General features: G+C 49.6%; 12 protein-coding genes across 12 annotated transcripts; 4 read left to right on the top strand and 8 right to left on the bottom strand.

The window, feature by feature from the left end:
* Positions 1 to 50: 50 nt before the first annotated feature.
* Positions 51 to 950, bottom strand: Bathy03g01510 (predicted protein; the record flags this gene model as incomplete). Its single annotated transcript, XM_007513933.1, has 1 exon — positions 51 to 950. The coding sequence occupies one exon, from the start codon at positions 948 to 950 to the stop codon at positions 51 to 53; it is 900 nt and encodes a 299-aa protein (XP_007513995.1).
* A 176-nt stretch (positions 951 to 1126) lies between these two features.
* Positions 1127 to 3628, bottom strand: Bathy03g01500 (predicted protein; the record flags this gene model as incomplete). Its single annotated transcript, XM_007514128.1, has 1 exon — positions 1127 to 3628. The coding sequence occupies one exon, from the start codon at positions 3626 to 3628 to the stop codon at positions 1127 to 1129; it is 2502 nt and encodes an 833-aa protein (XP_007514190.1).
* Positions 3629 to 4213: 585 nt separating this feature from the next.
* Bathy03g01490 (predicted protein) lies at positions 4214 to 6709 on the top strand (the record flags this gene model as incomplete). Its single annotated transcript, XM_007514108.1, has 1 exon — positions 4214 to 6709. One exon carries the CDS (start codon positions 4214 to 4216, stop codon positions 6707 to 6709), a length of 2496 nt encoding a protein of 831 aa, XP_007514170.1.
* Positions 6710 to 6787: 78 nt separating this feature from the next.
* Bathy03g01480 (tRNA-specific adenosine deaminase) lies at positions 6788 to 7699 on the bottom strand (the record flags this gene model as incomplete). The annotated part of the gene is made up of 1 exon (XM_007514303.1): positions 6788 to 7699. The coding sequence occupies one exon, from the start codon at positions 7697 to 7699 to the stop codon at positions 6788 to 6790; it is 912 nt and encodes a 303-aa protein (XP_007514365.1).
* Positions 7700 to 7753: 54 nt separating this feature from the next.
* On the top strand, positions 7754 to 8737 carry Bathy03g01470 (predicted protein; the record flags this gene model as incomplete). Its single annotated transcript, XM_007514247.1, has 1 exon — positions 7754 to 8737. One exon carries the CDS (start codon positions 7754 to 7756, stop codon positions 8735 to 8737), a length of 984 nt encoding a protein of 327 aa, XP_007514309.1.
* Positions 8738 to 8898: 161 nt separating this feature from the next.
* On the bottom strand, positions 8899 to 9672 carry Bathy03g01460 (unknown protein; the record flags this gene model as incomplete). The annotated part of the gene is made up of 1 exon (XM_007513861.1): positions 8899 to 9672. The coding sequence occupies one exon, from the start codon at positions 9670 to 9672 to the stop codon at positions 8899 to 8901; it is 774 nt and encodes a 257-aa protein (XP_007513923.1).
* A 182-nt stretch (positions 9673 to 9854) lies between these two features.
* On the top strand, positions 9855 to 10376 carry Bathy03g01450 (the record flags this gene model as incomplete). The annotated part of the gene is made up of 1 exon (XM_007513968.1): positions 9855 to 10376. One exon carries the CDS (start codon positions 9855 to 9857, stop codon positions 10374 to 10376), a length of 522 nt encoding a protein of 173 aa, XP_007514030.1.
* Positions 10377 to 10493: 117 nt separating this feature from the next.
* Bathy03g01440 (predicted protein) lies at positions 10494 to 11825 on the bottom strand (the record flags this gene model as incomplete). The annotated part of the gene is made up of 2 exons (XM_007514292.1): positions 10494 to 11108; positions 11487 to 11825. 2 exons carry the CDS (start codon positions 11823 to 11825, stop codon positions 10494 to 10496), a joined length of 954 nt encoding a protein of 317 aa, XP_007514354.1.
* Positions 11826 to 12118: 293 nt separating this feature from the next.
* On the bottom strand, positions 12119 to 14737 carry Bathy03g01430 (predicted protein; the record flags this gene model as incomplete). The annotated part of the gene is made up of 1 exon (XM_007513993.1): positions 12119 to 14737. The coding sequence occupies one exon, from the start codon at positions 14735 to 14737 to the stop codon at positions 12119 to 12121; it is 2619 nt and encodes an 872-aa protein (XP_007514055.1).
* Positions 14738 to 14907: 170 nt separating this feature from the next.
* Positions 14908 to 16776, bottom strand: Bathy03g01420 (fumarate hydratase; the record flags this gene model as incomplete). Its single annotated transcript, XM_007514343.1, has 1 exon — positions 14908 to 16776. The coding sequence occupies one exon, from the start codon at positions 16774 to 16776 to the stop codon at positions 14908 to 14910; it is 1869 nt and encodes a 622-aa protein (XP_007514405.1).
* Positions 16777 to 16941: 165 nt separating this feature from the next.
* Positions 16942 to 18024, top strand: Bathy03g01410 (unknown protein; the record flags this gene model as incomplete). Its single annotated transcript, XM_007514149.1, has 1 exon — positions 16942 to 18024. The coding sequence occupies one exon, from the start codon at positions 16942 to 16944 to the stop codon at positions 18022 to 18024; it is 1083 nt and encodes a 360-aa protein (XP_007514211.1).
* A 180-nt stretch (positions 18025 to 18204) lies between these two features.
* Bathy03g01400 (predicted protein) lies at positions 18205 to 19404 on the bottom strand (the record flags this gene model as incomplete). Its single annotated transcript, XM_007513974.1, has 2 exons — positions 18205 to 18712; positions 19109 to 19404. The coding sequence occupies 2 exons, from the start codon at positions 19402 to 19404 to the stop codon at positions 18205 to 18207; spliced, it is 804 nt and encodes a 267-aa protein (XP_007514036.1).
* Between the last annotated feature and the right edge of the window lie 46 nt (positions 19405 to 19450).

Here is a 19450-nt window from a genome sequence, read left to right as displayed (position 1 = left end):
TATATATATAGATACAGCGCCCGCGCGCTTTACGGGCGCGCGGTTATACTTTAAAAGGGTGGAACTTGTTCCGGCTCGCCGATATCTCTCGCCGCCGCGCTCGAACTTTTCCCTTGTCCCGTAACATTCGTAGCCGATTGTATTAACAAAGTGAGCGTATACATCAACGCGTTCGCTTCTTGGCTGGTCAACTTCTTCCCACTCTCAGCGTTTACAAGCTCAAATCGCCACTTTTTACAATCCACGAAGCACTCCCCGTCGCTCTCGCCGCCAACCAACACCGCGGAATCAATCTTCAACTTCAACGCAGTCACCGCGCTCGAAATAGGCAACAACGTCTTCACCGGACTCGTATTCACCACCACCGTTGCAATCGTCGTCCCTTTGCTACTCTCGTTATCCACGCACACGCCTCTTCTCGTCTTCACTCCAAACGCCTTCTCGCCTTGGCCTTTCCTCACGCAAAAGTTCAAGTAATCCTCCAACCGTTCTTTCACCGCCTCGGGGTCTGTCAACTTCACGAACGCGTCGTCGTACGTCTTCTCCACGATTTCAAAGTCCATCTTCACGAACCCGTCGGTGTCTGTGGTGATTTTCGCGTTCCAAATTTCCAAATCCAGACCCTCGAGAAGCCACGAAATCACTCGCATGAGTCCAGGAATGGATTGAATGCTGATGGACATCACGCTTCGATCCTCGAATCGTTCGTTATCGATGGAGCACAAAACAAAGGCGCACGAATCCACGTCCTCGTCTTGCGAATCCGCCACGGACGGGATCGACGGCGCTTTGATCGATTCCTCCGCCGATTCCATCTCGTCTTCCTCCTTCTTCTTCTTCGCCGCAATTCTCATCATCCGTCGTCGTAACGGTGGTGCCTTCGATCGGCGGCGATCGAACGTCGCTGCTGATGTTGTTCCTGTTCTCGCGTTCGATTTCGTCACACACATCGCCGAAGTGCGCATCAAAGATAAAGATGACGACGGTGATGAAGACGAGCAGTGCTTTTGAGGCGAACAGATAGAAGATCGCGCGTTCGTCGCGGAGACGAGGAGCGACGAATTCATGACTTTTTTTTTCCAAGTGACAGTTTTAAAAGTGAAGAGAATTTTAAGAGGAAAATTTTTCAATACTCGACTCCGCTAAAACTAAACGTGAACTCTTCTAACTTTCCTAAATGACTGACACTGAGATCACGGCTGGCGTCGAACAACGACTTTCCCGAGGAGAGGCCAAAGGGAATTCCTCCGAATGGAAATTTGAGCCGTAAAAACTCGAGGATATTTTCTTCTTCTCCCTCTTTTCGGCTTATCTCGGACTCCCTCGTCAAAACGCGACGGCTGGCGACGACGACGCAGTTGTTGGTTTGGCCGCTCGGTTCTTTGAAGATTTGGACGGATTCGACCCAGTTTTCATCCGTGGACTCGCTCGATGCGTAGTTGAAAACGGAGGAGAGCGTCTCGCGGAATTCCGCCAAAGCTTTGAGATTGCCCGACCAGCAGTTACACACGAGAATCCCGCCGCGAGTTTTCTCTAAACAATCGTAAATGTTTTGAATGAAAGATTTCTCCAAGCATCGCTTTGGGATGAGACCTTGACCGTCGTAGCAATCGAGAAAAACGCAACTAAAGCCTTGTTTATTCAGGCGATGGTATCCTTTTGATGAAAGTCGTTCCAATTCTTCTTCGAGGTAGCGTTCCGCCGAGCACTCGTGTATGGTTTCGTTTGGAAACCGCGGGAACTCGAGAGTCTTCGAATTCCTCAGAATCACGTCACACATTGGTTTCGAGTACTCCACGCTTTCGAGATCAATTCTCTGTTCATATTCGGAGTTCAATTTGGAGCAGAGAAACCCGGAAAGTGCGCCGGTACCAAATCCCAAGTTTAAAATGCGAACCTTCTCTAAAAATCCGTTAAATAATGGATCGCACATCTCCTTGTATCGTTTAGGACACAAAATCGGTACGAGCCAGCTATGGTCTGATGCGCATCCGAATGCGATAGCGATGGTTGCCATCGCGCGAATGTATTCAAAACCAACGACGCTTCGATCGATGCGAGCAATTTTTGTAGCGTTGTTTTTTCCTTCGCCGTCCTCATCCTCATCGCTTTCTCTCCAATTCGAGTCGTACAATAATCCTTGCTCGACGTTATCGATGTATGCGCAAAGCCACGGACCGTGACGCTTTATTTTAACGTTCGATATGTTCTCTTCTTCGTTGTCATCATTCTTTGCCTTCCGCGCTTTCTTCGTGACTTCTCCTCCTCTCCTCTTCGTCGGCTTTGTCGATTCAAATACGATTTTTTCTGGAGTGTTCATGAGATGATGGTAATAGCCAGCCTCGGAGTAAGGATTCAGCCGCCAACCACCGGTATAATCTGGTCCAACTGATATGCGTTCGTTCGCTTTGATATCTCTCAGCGCTCGCAAACACAAACAATAGTCACTCCCGATCATCTTCCAGTGATAAAGAGGTACTCGCTCGCAGTTATACTCTTCTTTTACGTGTACTGCTGCATCCGTTCCGTAGGTGGTACACGTGGCTCGATACCTTCCATCGTAAGTCATACCGCACAGAAGAAATCGCCCTCCCCTACCACGCTTCTCTGCGTCGATTTTTTGCCCTCGTACTTCGTCTTTTCGAGAAAAGTTCTCGTCCTCCTCATCCGATAAATCGTCCAAAGCCGCTATTTCATCTCTGAGATCCCACCTTCTCGCAAGTCCTTTAAAGCATTTCACCTCTGCCGGAAAACTCGAGTAAATAGCAACGAGTTCACCTTCTTTGCATCCGTAAATGGACACGAAGTTTGTCTCGGAACGTCCCTCGTCGTCGATGCCTACTTTGTGGTACCCACACGAATTCGCCTCGAATGGACAAATCCATTTCCGTCTACCCTTCATCTTCGTTTCTATTTCCTCCATCGTCACCCAACGCAGCTTCTCATACGTGCTTTTATCCTCAAAGCCGTGCGTCTTTTTCGTCCAACTGAGGCACTCTAAAATGGCAGTCATTTCTTCGTCCAAGGTCATTTCCACTCTATCGTCGCTCGCGTTTCGATACCACACGTCTTCGTCGCCCGTCTGTGCTTTCTTGTCCCGGTCAAAGTACGGCACGTACCCGTCCCTAAAATACCCAACGACGTAATCGCACTCCTTGATCAAGTTTTTCATCCCGTTTTCTCTCGCTCTTCCGTCCTCTTTCGAAAGCAACGCTTTCCTCACGTCTGCGATTTTCGGATACACGTACACGCACCATCCGTTCGGCGCGCCGTTTTTAAACGTCCCGTACACCACCGAATCCCCGATTCCAACCATTACGCACTTCTCTCCACTTCTCAACCCGTTTTCGTCGTACGTTCCTTGATACAAAAAATCGCCGTCTTCGTCGCGCTCTATCCCAGCTTTCGCCATCCCGCTCTTCGCGTCCACCAGAACTTCGCACGTCACTCCGCTCTCTGGATTTTCAATCGTGTTCGTAAAGAAAACATTAGTGTCGTTTCCTTCTTCTTCCGCCGCATCAAATAAACCGAGCGTTGGAGAGAAAAGAGACAAAGTCTGACTCTTCTTCGTCTCCTTCTTCTTCTTCGGAAGGTGTTCTCGTCGTTTCCTCCTCGCTTCTCCCACCATCACATGCGAGAGTTCGTTACAGGACGGACGTTTCCCCTAAAAAACGCAGAGAAAGAGATCGCAACGGTATGTGCGTTGTTCTCGCGCACTCAAAGAGAAAAAACGACGATGCGTACGAGCGCGCCGAATCCAGTGCTCACATCATCAACACCATCCTTTTGATGCACACTTTGACAAAAAGCCAAAGAAACGCGTTCGTATCGCGCGTGTTTTGCTCGTTTTGCTGCCCAAATTATGTCACTTTTTTCGAGGTTTTTTTCCCGAAGACGCCACTTTTATAAAGCACTTTTTGCTCTCGACAATACACGACGAGAACTTCGGAACATGTTTAGTTCTACCGCGACGACGACTTTGAGGACGATTCAGACGATTCAGACGACGACGACGCGCTGTTGTTGTTCTTTCTCTTCCTCGTCTTCTTCAAAACGAGGAGGATTCAGAAGAGCTTTAAGAGGAGGAAGAAGACAAAATTGGATGAAGAGAAAAACCGCCGCCAACGCGTCGTCAGATTTGAACAACGACAACGACGACAACCCCGAGGCGGAGAACGACGATGAAACGACGAGAAGAACGAACAACTCCGCAATGCCTAACGCTCCTCCGGAATCGGTCGCGTGGCTCCCACCGCTCGACCGACTCTCCTTCGCGGAGGACGACGAATACGAAAACAGCGAGAAGAACCTCACGATGCGAAACGAGAGAACGTATGAATCGAAATCGGGGGAAAGCGCGTATACCATCGCGAGGAAAGACGGCGAAAGTACCATCGACGACGAAAACGAGGAAGAGTTTATCGAATATAAAGAAAAAGTGGAGAGGGTGCAAGACGTGATGGAGTTCATCTCGAAGAACAAGAACTGGTTGAAACTCGCGCGAACGCAGAAGATGCGAGAGTATAGGGCGAAGACGGGGTTGGTGGACGCTCGGTTAGACGAGGAGGAAGAAGAGGACGCCGCTGCCGAGGGGGTGACTGTACCGGAGGCGTTCGAACACGAAACGTTTTTAGACGAGCGTGGGAATATTACCGGGCGAGCTTTGTACGTGTGCATAACTTCGTTTTGGTTGCGAGTGTATTATAACTTGGCGCAGTTTGAGTTGAACGCGAGCGAACTGGACGATATCACCAACAGAGCGCTGGTGCCGAAAGAGAAGGTGAGCGAATGGTTTGAGTTCGCGAGGACGAATTATAACAAATTAAGCGCCAAGGAATCAAAAGAATATTACGATTGCGAGATGGTGAAGCTGAAAAAGTTCGAACAGCTGGTGGACGAAGATTTTCAAGAGGCGTATAGGACGAATAACGGGTTGCGTTTGCAAAGGTATTACGGGGAAGTGGAGGGATTCGCCGCGGCGGGCGGGTTCGGGATGACAAAAACGGACGTGGAGTACGATCCTTTGTACCGAGCGATGGTGAAATTTGACGAGCTCGTTGAGAGCGAGCGAGTGGCAAAAGAAGAAGAAGAGCGAAAGAAACAAGAAGAAGAAAATCAGACGTTGGACAGGGATCAGTTGGAACGTATATTCCAAGACGGTTCTGCGGAACATCCGTACTTGTTGGATCGAAAAGCGTCGGAGACTTCCGGCCGTTGGAGTACTTTAGAAACAGATTTTGACCAGAAACTGACGTTAAAGAAAAATCACCCGGAAGATCCAACGGATACCGGCGACGAGGACGACGGACAAGAGTGGTTGAAGGACGGCGGATGGGAGGCGTTGCCGGACCACACCGCAGTGGACGCCAGAGACGGCTCGGCGTTAAAGTTCGTCGGGGTGAAGCACGCGGAAGATCCAGAAACCGGTAAAGTCACCTCCGATTGGAACGAAGCGTATGATTTCTCAACGTGGATGTACGAACGCCCCGCGAATGCAACGAAGTACCCGGTGTTAGATTCGATCGATCAAAACGAATTGTTGCACTTGAATAAAACCCAAATGCCGAGCGCCGCAGAGATGCAAACGTATGAGTCTGCCAGAAAACTCGTCGCAGGCGACGATCGCAACGCCGATCGGAAAATAGGAGAACCAGACAGAAAAATGCTCACGAGACTAGAAGTAGGCGAAACGCTAAAAGCGAAAGTGAAGTCATTAGATTTATACCACGGCGCGTTGGTCGATTGCGGCACGGAAATTGACGGATTGATTCCCATCGCAGAAGCGGATATCCCCCGCGCGAGAGTCTTTCTCGCCGTCGGTAGTGAGTTGGAAGTTAAGGTTTCGCGCGTGCATGCCAAGTTTTGGCGTATACGGTTCCCTTTGGAAGTCATGCCTGTAGAACAAAAGATTCTCGACGAGTTGAAAAATGGGCATCCGCACGATTACGATAATCCACCAATTAACATTTACCAAGGTGAAAGTGATGAGTTTGCGTTTCTTGATGCCGGTCGAGATATCCGATCCGCAGAAGCTATTGCAATTGCTACAAAAAGACGAGAGGAAGCGTTGGAGAAACGTCGCATGCTCGAACGCAGAGATAAGAGCAGCATGAAGCGATACGAGAAGGCGGCGAAGAGAGCGACTTTGGCGTCGCAAGCCAAGCCGAGCAGCGAGGAGGAGGAGGAGGAGGACGACGACGACGAGATGAGCCCAAAGAAGAGCGCGGAAGATTTGGAAATCGAAGACGCTCACAAAATCTCCTCGAAAATCCGGCAGCAATTCGAAGAGGAGGAGGAGGCGGCGTTGAACAAAAACGGCCCGCCACTCGGCGGCGGCGACGACTCCGCACGAATCCCCTTGAAACCGCGATCCAGTCGTCAAGATGAGGAGGATGCTGAAGAAGGCATCACGCCAAACAGAGCCGCGGAAGATTTACAAGTTGCAAAACTTCGCGAAGGTAAGGCCTTCGTCGACCCTGAAGCGGATGATTTACGCGGCGGCTTCTTTGGCGTCAACGAAGAGGAAGACGATTTGTTCGACGATGACGAAGACGACGACGATGACGAAGATAGACGACGTGGTAGCGGTAGTACTCGCGCGTCAAACAGTGTATTAGGCATAGACGAAGATGACGTGGACGATGAAGACGACGATATTGACGCCGACGATGAAGAAGACCACTTCAACTTTGACGACGACGAAGATTGAAATCCGAACTACTCGCTGTAACGACATATATATATACATTAAACCTACATGACCTACATTTTGTGTCACTTTGTCAGCCTACATCTTTTCTTCTTTCTTCTCGCTATCTTCTCTCACCCCGTCGTACGTAAACAGCAACTCTCTGTACTTTTCCTCCTCCAATTTTAACCTCTCCTTCTCTTCCCTCGCTTGTTCCCTTCGATTCTTAAAAAACGTCTTCATCAACTCCGAACACTCCTCCGCTAACACGTCCGACCTCACCGTCACCTCTGGCATGATCGCATGCGTCCTCAACACCTCAACCTTACTCTCCTCGCCATCCCTCGTCCCTAACAACCCGCACCAACTCCCGTGCGCGCCCAGCTGCGGGTTCCTCGCTCCGTACACCACGTTCCCGACCCTCGCTTGTAATATCGCGCCGGCGCACATCGCGCACGGTTCCAACGTCACGTACAACGTCGAATCTTTCAACCTTCGCCAATCACCACCTAACGCTTTTCTCCCACTCTCGATGCATTCCAATTCCGCGTGCGCGAGTGGGTTGTTTTTCGTTTCCGATGTGTTGTGTGAGCGCGCCAGGACGAACTGTTGTTGTTCTTGTTCCTCCTCTTTGTTTGAGGAGGGAGAGATCTTGTGCACGAGGACGGCCCCGACCGGGACTTCTCCTCCGGCGAACGCTTTTTCTGCCTCTGCGAGTGCCATCCGCATGTAATGTTCGTCCTCTTCTTTCGATATTACTCTCGTTTCTTCTTCTTTAGTCTTCTCCGTAGTCTTCTTCATCCCCGTCCCATCGTTAGGGGAAGCGGCGCCACCGAATGCTCTTCTCAACTGAAAAGAGGAAGAGGAAGAAGAATGAAGGCATCGCCACCAGAGCGAATTTCGACTGTTGCTGGCAGAAGCATTGTAGGAGCGAGAACCAACACCACTGCTATTGCTCCCAAGTCGTCGGAGCAAGTGCCTTCCCGCGTGAGAAGAGTACGTTGCAAACATGTTCTCTCTCTGGTGTGATTTGGCAGCCGTTCGGGGAAAAGAAATGAAGCAAAAATGTGGATAAAAGCGACACACATTCCCACGCTCTTTTATATACACAGTGTACCTATCGCGAAGACTACGATGGCAGCGTCGTCGTTAGTATCATCCGCGGGAATCCTTCCCTCTTCGAGGAGGAGAACGACGCATTTCGTCGATCAAAAGACGAGGAGAAGACGAACACCAATAGCAAACGCAGCGTCGGATGGCGAGGCAGGTCTTCTGACGAAACCGTCGGACGTTTCCCCGGAAACCGAAGAGATGAAACAATTTCTGGACTCGTTAAAGTACGATTCGAACGGGTTAGTCACCGCAATCGCCCAAGACGTCGATACCGGGGCGATTTTGATGCAAGGCTTCGCCAGTCGCTTGGCGATTGCGTACACGTTACAACACAAAAAAGCGTGCTTTTTCTCTCGTTCGAGACAACAGTTATGGTGCAAAGGCGAGAGTTCCTCGAATTTTATCAACGTCGACTCAGTGCACGTGGATTGCGACAAGGATTCCTTGATTTATTTAGGCGTACCGACGGGACCGACGTGTCACACGGGGGCGCACACGTGTTATTACAAAAGGGTGGACGGCGCAGACGGTTTGATTTTAGGCGCGGCGAAGGACGGGAGGCACAAAGCGGAGGAAGCGCTGACGACTTTATACGAGTTAGAGGCGACGATTGCGGAGAGGAAACGAGAGGTGATAAAGGAAGGGGCGAAACCGAGTTGGACGAGACGGTTGTTGGAAGATCCGGAGTTGCTGTGCTCGAAAATTAGAGAAGAAGCGGGCGAGTTGTGCGAGACGTACGAGAAGGACGAAGGGAAGGAGAGAGCGGCGAGCGAGTGCGCGGACGTGTTGTATCACGCGATGGTGTTGCTGAACGTGCAAGGCGTGGAAATCGCGGACGTGATGGAAGTGTTGAGGAATAGGTTTGGCGTGAGTGGAGTGGAAGAGAAGGCGAAGAGGACGCCGAAATCAAAGTTAATCGATCCTTCGAAGGAATAGAACGAGCGCGTGGATGCTCGTAGATTTTACTTGTATTTATATATATATAAATATATAGATGACAATTCCAGCAGCCCGTATATACCACTGGTTCGTATACAACACGATTCAATAATACAGGTCTTTCGCGCTTTCATAACATCACAGTTGGAAGAAATATTTTACAAGAGAATACAGGGCGCTTCCTCTCGAATGTTCTCGGCAAACGCGACGGACAACACGTCTTGAACGCTGTCGAAAAATACCGATTTCAAAAAGTATACGACGAACATCGCCGTACACATCCAATCGTTCGAGAAATGCGGGCGAGTAGGTAACGATAATTCGCTCCTTTTTGAGTCGCTCAGGTAGAAATCTGCGACGATTTCATCCTCTTTTGCGTCCGCGCAGAGACTCTGATTCATAAACTCAAAAACCCAATACAGACCAAAACCTCTCGACCCGAAATACGTCTCGCACGACTTACACTTCATCCTGTTCACGCCTCCGAAAACGGTGGACGATTTCGTCTCGTACGTTTGCGTTTCGATTGAATTTTCTTTTTCGCACTTGACCGTCGTGAACATCTTCAATCCTAAAATCGGCGTCGCGAAACCTTTCCCTTGTTTTTCGTACGCGTTTCGACATGCGTCGCAATGGCAGGCGAACGAGTAAAATAGTTTTCGACCGGAAAAACGGACGTTTCCACATTTGCACTGCCCGGTAAACTTTTCGAGGAACATAATACTATTCTCAACGCTGTTGTTATTACCAGTACTGTTATTATTATTACTTCTTCTCGATGTTCTCGCGCGGTGCTTTCTTCTCTTTGAGGAGGGTTTGACCGGATCTGATGCGTTCGAGACACCGAGGAAAAAAACGATCGAAAACGCTTTTTTTGCAATTTCGACGAAAAAGAATTTCCAACCCCGTCTGCACAACAAACACCCATTCATAGAGACGCGCGCTCGAAAAGAGTTTTAACGCGAGATATATAAACAACGCATCAGAGATGCCGTTTGACTTGATCGTGCGTTCGTTCTTTTTATTTTCGCGTCGTGGTTACGCGCGCACGTATTGATATCTTTCTTCTTTCTCTCTCTTTTTCTCACCTTCGGGACGGACTGACACACATGCAATGCGTTTTCCTCTGACTTCAACAAAACAACAGACTGGCCGATTCATCCCGGACAAATCGAACATCTGGCGCGATTGCGTCGATGGCTATTACGATTGGGTAAAAGAACACATCAACGAAGGCGCGCCGTTGAACGAGGCGGATCATTGCGGGGATCCACCGTTGCTTTTAGCCGCTGGGAATGGACACACGGCGGTGTGCGACTTGTTGATCTCCGAAGGCGCGGACATTCAACAAGCCGGTTTGATGAAAGATACGCCGTTACAAAGAGCCGCACACAACGGGCATTTGCAAACAGTCCGTTTTCTCGTGGAGAATGGTGCCGAAGTGGACGCTTTGGATATGGGCGAGAACACCGCTTTACACTGGGCGGCGATGCGAGGGCACGTTGAAATCGTAAACTTTTTGTTGCAAAACGGCGCCAACAAGAACATGAAGAACGCGCAAGACAAGTTACCCATCGATATGTGCCAAGCGGTATGGAGTGACTCGTACAAGTACGTGAAGGAATGCTTAGCTTGAAAGGACTAAACACGTTTTACGAGATGCGTATATGTGATATTTGTACTGAAATGTTATTTTTACAAGTCTCTCTCTCTCGCGCGCCGGCCCGCTCTTTTATAAAATGAAAATTGATGTTCACAACTTTGTCTGCGACGCGTGTTTCCCACCCGGTTGTCTCGCTTCTTTCTCTTTCTCTTCGAGCTCTTCCTCTTTTGTCAACATGTGTCCTGCGTGATAAACCAAAACCGGAATTTTTGACTTCTTCTCCACGTTGGTCGAGATCGACTGCCCTTCGATCAATCGCGTCAACCATCCCTTGTCGTGTTTCACAACAATTATCATCGCCGCGTTCACTTGTTCGGCTTTACTCACGATGACATCGCTCGTGCTTTGATATTGGACGTTTAAAAGCGCGTCTAATTCAATAGCCGGTTGCGGGATATCTTCGTGCAAAGACAAACCTTTCTCGTGTTTTTGCTCCACGTACTCGTGCGTTTGCTCGACGATATCTTGGAGCATATTTTCCGTGGATTTGAGCTCGTTTTCCCAAAACTTCGATTGCGCGGCGCGATCGGCGGCGTTGTATCGCGCGATGGCGGAGTCGTACGTCCATAAACCGTCCGGTGGAAGCATGTATCCTCCAAGCTCGTTTGGGTCCGACACGTGAACCAGATGAAGCAAATCTCCCGGGCGGTAGATGTTATCTACGACCCACTCGGTAACCTTGGCGCTTTCTTTGACGCCTTTATCCTGCAATAAATTCAGATTGAATGAGAATGAAGAAAGAAAAACGAAACGAAAAAGGACGTGGGTCGGTATCGAACTCGAACGATGACGCACTGGCGCGCGGGTTATATTGCTACCGAACGCACGCGCGAATCGAATCGACGAAGCAAGAGAAACAAATGTGAGAAGGACCGCTCTTCTCTCTCGCGCATCTTCGGCTCAGAATTTGAACCAATATCTTTTGTAATCATATAACGACGAATATCATAAGCATGAAACGTGTTACGGGATTTTTCTTTCCATCATTGCCGAAGATTGCGTCGTCGTCTTTGTACTCGTCCAAGAGAAAAACAGAGCGATGAAAACACACAAAAACGTATCTAAAACGGAAAAAAATATTACCAAAGCAACCAACAAATGACGGTTGAACGTGTCGCCTCTCGCGTTTTCCGGGTAGAAGCGATTGAACGCCAACACGCCGTGCATATATTCCGGCGCGTTCGTCCCCGCTAACTTTGTTGGCTTTCGCGGGACGACGTTGCTCTTCGCGTTCGAACCCATCGCCGCCCACTCCTCTTCTTCTTTTCCTTCTCCGCCTTCCTCGGAACTGGCAAACGCTTTCCCCGTCTTATAAAAAGTAGTACTCTTCCTCGATCGCGCGGCGATTTTGCGGCCAACGCGGCGTAGTAACAACGATGATGATTGTGCTGATAACGACGATGATACCGAGAGCTTGGACATCATCAGCATGAGTATTCGTTTATTAAAAGGTGTTAGTATTGTGTTGTATTGTGCGTGTATTTTTGTATCAAATGTGACGAAACGAAATCATCTAACCCTAGTATTTAAATGAACGTAGCGGGACTAAAAGGACACGCAAAGAACGATGTGAGATGTTTTGACACAGTTGAGAATTAAATTGCACATCCTTTCGTACATTGAACGTCAGAAAGGTCAAGAAACAAAGTACAGGTGTATATTAAATTTTTCTCTAGTAAGTATTACCGCGCTTATGTTATGTTTCCCCATTGGCGTCAGACGCTTAACAAGTTCGCGAAGAACCGCACGCCTTGCAACGAGAACAAGACGTCGTCTCGTTGGACCAACATGTGAACGCGTCTGTTGTATTCTTCCGACCCGTTTTTGATGGATAACAATCGAGAATCTGCGAGTCGTTGGCACGCGGTGCTAAAATCCGAAGGGACCATCTCGCGTATTTTCGCCTCTTTGCACAAGTTGGTGTACCGGGAGAGGAGTTCGCGCAGAGTGATTTCTTTCGCGGATTTGTTGAAGTCAGTTCTCTCGCCAAATACGCGGACGCACGAGCACAAGATCATTTGTTGCTGCTGAGGTAAAGCTCGAATGGTTTCCACGACTGGGTTTTGGAAGATTTTGGAGACGGCTCTGGCCATGTGCGAGACTTTGATTTTGTGGATGGGCGGCAGCGTCGCCAGCGCGGGACCTTCGACGACGTCGCCGTTGTCGAGGATGACGCACCCTTCGCGTTCAATGGACTCGTATCGGAGCCTGGCTTCGTCGACGCAGAGTTGCAAGGCGTCCGTGCACACGCGCAAAGCTTTGCGCATGTCCCCGGTTTGCGCAGAAACTTTTCGCGCGCAAAGTTCCAAGGCGTTCAACTCGAACGCGTCGTATTTCTGCACGCGTTCGCAAAGCAGTTGTTTGAGCTGAATGGACGTGTACGCGGTAAATCGCACTAAGGATGGTTCCCATCCGCGCGCGCGAAGGCGCGGTAACGCTTTGTCTGTCAAGTTCATGGCGTTGGAAACGCCGACCAAAATGCACCGCGAATGCGGGAGCGACGGAAGAGCAAAAAGCTCGTACAGAATAGCCGCTTCGCGATATTCGAGTTGATCCATTTCATCGAGAAGGATGATAACCATTGACAAGTGGTGATCGGCTTTGTGCGGATGAGCAGCATCACCGTTCATCAAAGCGAGGCGGTGATCGATGCCGTCGTTATCGTCCTCGTCGTCGCCGCACATGTACCGCTCGGCTTCACCACTAACTTTACCTCCACTCACGAACCGACGTAAAGCGGCAATTTCAGCGCACACTTCGTACATGTCCGAACACTCGGCTTTACCTCGGGTTCGGTCTTCCTCCGTAGGCACGATGTCTAATTGCTCGCAAATGCGCTTAAACACGGACGTTGGCTTCCCTTGGATGGCCATGCAATTGATCGAACAGACTTTTGGCGGGCGCGATTTAGCGACGCCAGTCGCAGACGACGACCACTTCTTGACTGTTTTCTCAACCGCACCCAGCGTTAACGATTTCCCAGTACCGGGCAAGCCGCCGACGTAAATCGAACCCGACCGGTGGTCTCTCAAACATCCTTCCACGATTGTCGTTATTTGGCGCAGCTCGTCGTCTCTTTGCGAGATGAACATTTTAGCTTCTTCGTTCTGTAACGATAAAGCTCCGCAGACTTCGTTCACGGTGGTTTGGTCAAGCGGATCGAACGCTTTCGAGACACCGACGACCATCGCTTGACTATTTTGCTGTTGCAAGCGCGAACCAGTGACGCGTTGCATGATGAAAGACGAAGATGGATCCTGGGGTCGTTGACGTTGATTATGTTCTGATGGATATTGGTGATGTTGTTGATGCATCGTCATTGTTGGTGTCGTTGTAATCGCCATTGGATACCTCGCGGGCGAAGCGTCTCTGGCGTACGTCGTATTCCCAAGATATTTCGGCACCGCACTCATCGCGTTCGAAAATTTCGCTTCGGCGGTTTCAAACACCAACTCTCTTTGTAACTTCAACTCACCACTCGCTGTTCTTTCTAAACCGCCGGTATCATTATTGCCGCCCATCATCGCGTTCCTCGCGTGTCCTCTGCTTACGCTCGCTAACATCCTCCTCAACTCGTACACGTCCGCGTATTGCGGCTCAAACCCAGTCAACCGAAAATACCGGTTCAACATCTGTTCTTCGCTCATTTCTTCTAACTCTGCTAAATCTTCTGCGCTTTGTCTCACTTTTGTCGTCGTCGCGGTTGTCGTCGCGGTCCTCGGCGCTTCCAACAACTCGTGCACGAACGAGCTCAACTCGCAAAACCCTTGCTCGGAGTCTTGCGACTGTTGCAACTGCACTATACCGTCTTCTAAGTCGTCGTCTTCCTCCTCGTCTTCTTCAACCCCGGCGACGAAAATTGTCGCTTCTCTTTCTTGATGTTGAGGAAATTGCTCTCGATAGTGTTCGAGTCTTTGACGCTTCGTCTGCGTTTCGTAGTCCTCCTCTTGCTCCTTTAATTGTCGATTTTCAAAATTCAAACCGAATGTTGCCGCTTTCTTCTTCTTCTTCTTCTTCTTCTTCTTTTCCTTCTTCGTGTTATGCTCTTCCGCGATGTTTTCCTTTTCAATCATCTTCGCCACTTTCGTCGCTCTTCCTCGTCCTCCTCTTTTGCTCTTCTCATCGGAAGTAGTTGAGGATAAAAACCGCATCACTTCCGTTTTCGACCTCAGTTTTCGTCCATCCGGGGAGAAGTAGTACTTATCGGTCCCTCCTTTCGTCGCGCCGGATTTCCGAGTTTCGATGGCGACTCTCCAACCCGGGGCGAGGTGGAACCCTTCACGCTCTAAGTCGTTTCGGAGTTTTTGGAGGACTTTGGTTTCGTACGCGTTCATTGTTGGTGAGTTAGCAGCGCGCGCGTTTCGAGTGAAGGAGATTTCAAATTTCAAATTTTTTTCTTCTTCAGACAAGACTGAGGAAAAATCGAAAGAAAATGTAGTAATATGACCATATTGTTTGCGGTTTTAAAGGCAATCCTATACTATTGTTCTTCGAATACTATTACTTATTCCGGGCTCCATTTTTTGAAGAAATCGTTCCCTTTATCGTCGACGACGACAAAGGCGGGGAAATCGACGACGTCGATTTTCCAAATCGCTTCCATTCCCAACTCCGGGAACTCTTGGACTTGGACTTTTTTGATGTTGGTTTCGGCTAAAATAGCGGCAGGGCCTCCGACGGAACCGAGGTAGAAGCCTCCGTTTTCTTTACACGCTCGGGTGACTTTGTTGGAGCGATTGCCTTTGGCGAGCATGATCATAGAGCCGCCGGCTTTTTGGAACGCGTCGACGTAGGCGTCCATGCGACCGGCGGTGGTTGGACCGAAACTACCGCTGGCTTTACCTTCCGGGGTTTTTGCGGGACCGGCGTAATACACCGGGTGGTCTTTCATGTATTGCGGTAAAGGCTCGCCTTTGTTTAAGCGCTCTTGAAGTTTGGCATGAGCGATGTCGCGCGCGACGATCAAAGAGCCGCTCAAGGAGAGACGCGTAGCGACCGGGCACTTGGATAAGGTTTTCAACACTTCTGCCATCGGTTGATTCAGGTCAACTTTTACGACGTCGTTACTTTTATCGCTTTCGCTTCCCATCTTGATTTCCGGTAAATAATGCGCTGGGTCGTCTTCCAGTTGTTCTATGAACACGCCGTCTTTGGTAATTTTCCCGTGCGCCTGTCGATCGGCAGAACACGAAACGCCTAAACCGACAGGACACGAAGCGCCATGTCTCGGCAAACGAATCACGCGAACGTCGTGGCAAAAGTATTTGCCGCCAAACTGCGCGCCAATGCCCATCTCTCGCGTAATTTGTAAAACTTGTTGTTCCAAGTCGACGTCGCGGAACGCTCGGCCGTACGCGTTCCCGGTGGTTGGCAACGTGTCGTAGTACCTCGCCGAGGCCATTTTCACGGTTTTCAAATTCTGTTCCGCGGACAATCCACCCACGACGAGCGCTAAATGATACGGTGGACACGCCGACGTTCCCAGAAGTTTTATCTTCTCTTCCAAGAAAGACTTCATGCGCGTAGGATTCAAAAGCGCTTTCGTTTCTTGAAACAAAAACGTCTTGTTCGCGGACCCGCCGCCTTTCGCCATGAAATGGAAATGGTACTCCGGCACTTTATCTTCCTCCGTTGTGTTATTGCTTTTGTCGCTACTTTTACTACTGCTGCTAGCGCTAAAACCACTACTGTTCGTCGCGTATAAATCAATCTGCGCGGGTAAATTCGACCCGGTATTCTTCTCCTCGTACATCGTCGTCGCCGCCACTTGACTGTACCTCAAATTCCTCTTCACGTACGCGTCGTACACGCCTCTCGATATCAACGCCTCGTCGTTCCCATCGGTCAGAACCCCCATATCTCTGTACCCGGCGACAATCGCGGTCCCGGTATCTTGACACCCCGGTAAAACTTTCCCCGCGGCTACGCACGCGTTCTTTAACAGTTCCAGCGCGACAAACTTATCGTTCTTGGACGCTTCGGTGTCGTCTAAAATGTTCCTCAACTGTTGCAAATGCCCTGGTCGGAGTAAATGCGCGATATCAATCATCGCCGCTTCCGAGAGTACACGCAACGCTTCCGGTTCGATTTTCAGGAACTTTTGCTTCCGTCCACCACCTTCGGACAACTCCACGACGGAAACGTACTCAGACGTCAACTTTTTCCACGGCGTTTTTCTCTTCGTTTCGTAATCGAACAGTTTTTGGTACCGGAATGAATCTTTAGTATTCGCGGCATCATCATCACTGCTCCTCGATTTGGAGGAGGAAAAAGAAGCGGAGGAGGAAAAGTGCAATAAAAGCTGCCGCGTTCTCAGCGTGTCTTCGAAAGCGTTCTTCAACCCCTTTCCTCCTCCTCTGCGCGCGAAGAGCATATTTTCAATTCAATTCAAAGAAGAGAGAAGAAAAACTCTCGTGTTTTTTTTTTGACGATCGAGAGAAAAAAAATTTGGTCTGTTGTTTTGCTTTTGCTTCAAAAAAAAAAGTCAACAACAACAACAAAAACTTTTTGAGATCAGAGAGGGAAATATAATCACATAATGACGAGGGGGGTGAGCGATGAAACGCAAAACCACCACAAGAGAGGCGAAGAGGAGGGAGAGCGATTTTCTTCTTCTCGCTCTTCTCCTTTGGTGGTGAAAGAAAGATGTTTTGACTTTACCATCTCGGGAAGAAAAGATGATGGGGATTTAGCAGAAACGACGACATGGGACATTCCGTGTGGCGTTGACTTTCACGAGTGGCAACGCGCGTCCGCGTTGGCGAAGAGGGATTTTGAGAGAAAGGAAAAGGAAAAGAGTAAGAATGAAATTTTCGCGGAGGAGGAGGAAAGAAAGAGCGTCGTGCCGAGGTTATCTCGGCCGCCGCATCGGGTGTTAGAGACGCTCGAAGAGGAAGAGGAGGAGGAGGAGGTGTGGGCGAAGGAGGAAGCGGTTGAAGAAGTTTTAAAGGATAAAAGACGTCACGAGGACGACGCAATTCAGGAGAAGAAGAAGACGATTGAAGACGAGAAGACGATGTTGAGAGAGAAATTGCGGAAGGAGAAGATGAAGAACCGAGTGATGGAGAGGAACGTAAAAGCTGAAGCGGTTGCGTTGGCGAGGAGGATTTTAGCCGAGGAGAAGAGGAGGACGGAAACGGCGCGCGCGAAGAAGAAAATGATGGGAGGCGAAGCGAAGAGCAGCGCTGTGCAGTTACACGAAGTAAATGATGAGAAAAAGAAAAGTATGAGCAAAGCATCGACGCGCATTGATTTTGAAAAACGATACAGCGAGCGAACGGAAGAGATGAAGCAAAGAAAAGAAGGTCGAAGATCTATCGTCTCGGATGTCTCGGATGACGTCGAAAGAGAATCGAATAAAAAAAAGCCTGAATGGAACGACTCTTTCGCGACGGAGCGGTTCGAGAGGTTCCCGGATGCGCCCGTGCGTAGTCCGGTGACTGTTGAAGAGCTCCGGAGACGCGAAAAAGAAAAACGAAAAGAAGCTTTGCATAAACCATTCTCGCATTCATCCGCGCACATTCTCTCGACCGCGAAAAACACCGCGCGCAAATCGAGAAGCTCGACTTCTTCGTCCTCTTCGCTCACGTCGGTGGTCAACTCGCGTCGAATATTCGGATGAAAATATTGAATGATTGGTATATAATAATGGTAATTGCTAATAAGTATTAATAACACGGTGGTGGTCTTCTCGCAGAGTATCTCTCGCTTCGATCTTTCTCTCGCGCTGCCGGGACTCTCTCTCAATCTCTCATTCTCAAACGACGAACGTAACATACAAAAAATAAATCTCACATTTCAACTACTTGTCCTTTTTCGAGTCTCTGCGCACGTACTCCTCGTCCTCCTCGTCCTCTAAACCCAGCAACTCCAAAAACCCTCCCAAAGGATCGTCCTCTTCTTCCAACTCTCGCGGCGTTTTCTTCTTCTTCGGTTTCATTTTCGGTTTCTCTTCCTTCACCTTCCCTCTTCTACTCGCGTTCAACGTCGCCCCGCCGGCCACGACGTGCCCGTCCCCTCTCACCGAATCGTCCTCCTCTTCAATTTCATCCCCTTCCTCGTCCTCGGCTGGTCCCAATAACTCCTCCGCGATCGCATCGGTCATAGATTTCACGTTTCTCGATAACTCCCCGGCGTAATAATTCGCCTGGTTCGCCAACCAATTGAACGTGTCGTCGTCCTCGGTGATTCCGGTGGCGTAATTCGCGCTCGACGCCGGGACCCTTCGCCCGTTCTCTTCCCCGGTGAGCCATCCCCAAAAGTTGTCGTCGTCGTCCGGAGGTGGTTGGCTGTTGTATACGCTGCTGTGCCTTTAATAAGAAAGAAGTTTGCGTTTGGGATGTCAATATTTTTTTTGTTTTTATTTTTATGTGAAAGCTGCTTTTCGTCTCGTTTTTTCTCGAGGAAGCTGCCACCCAAGAGAAAGAAAACGAAGCACGAAAGCGAGCGATTGAAACGATGCGCGCGAACGCACACATCCGCTCGGTTTATCACGTTCTCTGTCGCGAAAACGCGGTCGATGTGCGATAATTTGCACGTGAGAACACTTTTCGAACGCGAAGAAGTGGACGAACGGTTCGAAAACCGTTCGCGTCTCGTTCCTTTTTATGCGAACATCGATCGCGCGCGCTTCGCGTAAAAAGAACGAGAGAGATGATGATGAGAGAAATGAACGCGCGATGATGATGCGCCTTCCTAAACCTTACCTGGCATCTCTCGAGTACGGATTAATCTCCTCCCCACCTCCTACGTCTATCCCTCCTCCTAGTCCTCCTCCTCCCATGCTTTCGCTCCTCGGCGCGTCCCCGTACCCGTTTCCTCCTCCTCCTCTCGACGGTTCCGCTCCGCCTCGTTTGCTTCGACTCATCGCTAATAATTTCGTCGTCGTTTCGTTCATGTCCCCGTCTTTGGCGTCCAGAACTGAACGGACCACGATCGGATCTAAATCTGGGAACATGTCCTCCAACGTGCGCACGGCCGCTTCGAACGACGGTTCGCTCATTTTATCTTCTTATTCGTGTGTGTTTATTAAGCTTCGTTACGCGCTC

The sequence above is a fragment of the Bathycoccus prasinos genome (genome assembly GCF_002220235.1).
Source record: "Bathycoccus prasinos genomic : Chromosome_3".
Taxonomy (NCBI): Eukaryota; Viridiplantae; Chlorophyta; class Mamiellophyceae; order Mamiellales; family Bathycoccaceae; genus Bathycoccus; species Bathycoccus prasinos.
The sequence above is the reverse complement of the archived record's forward strand: the minus strand, read 5'-3'. Positions and strand labels throughout refer to the sequence as shown.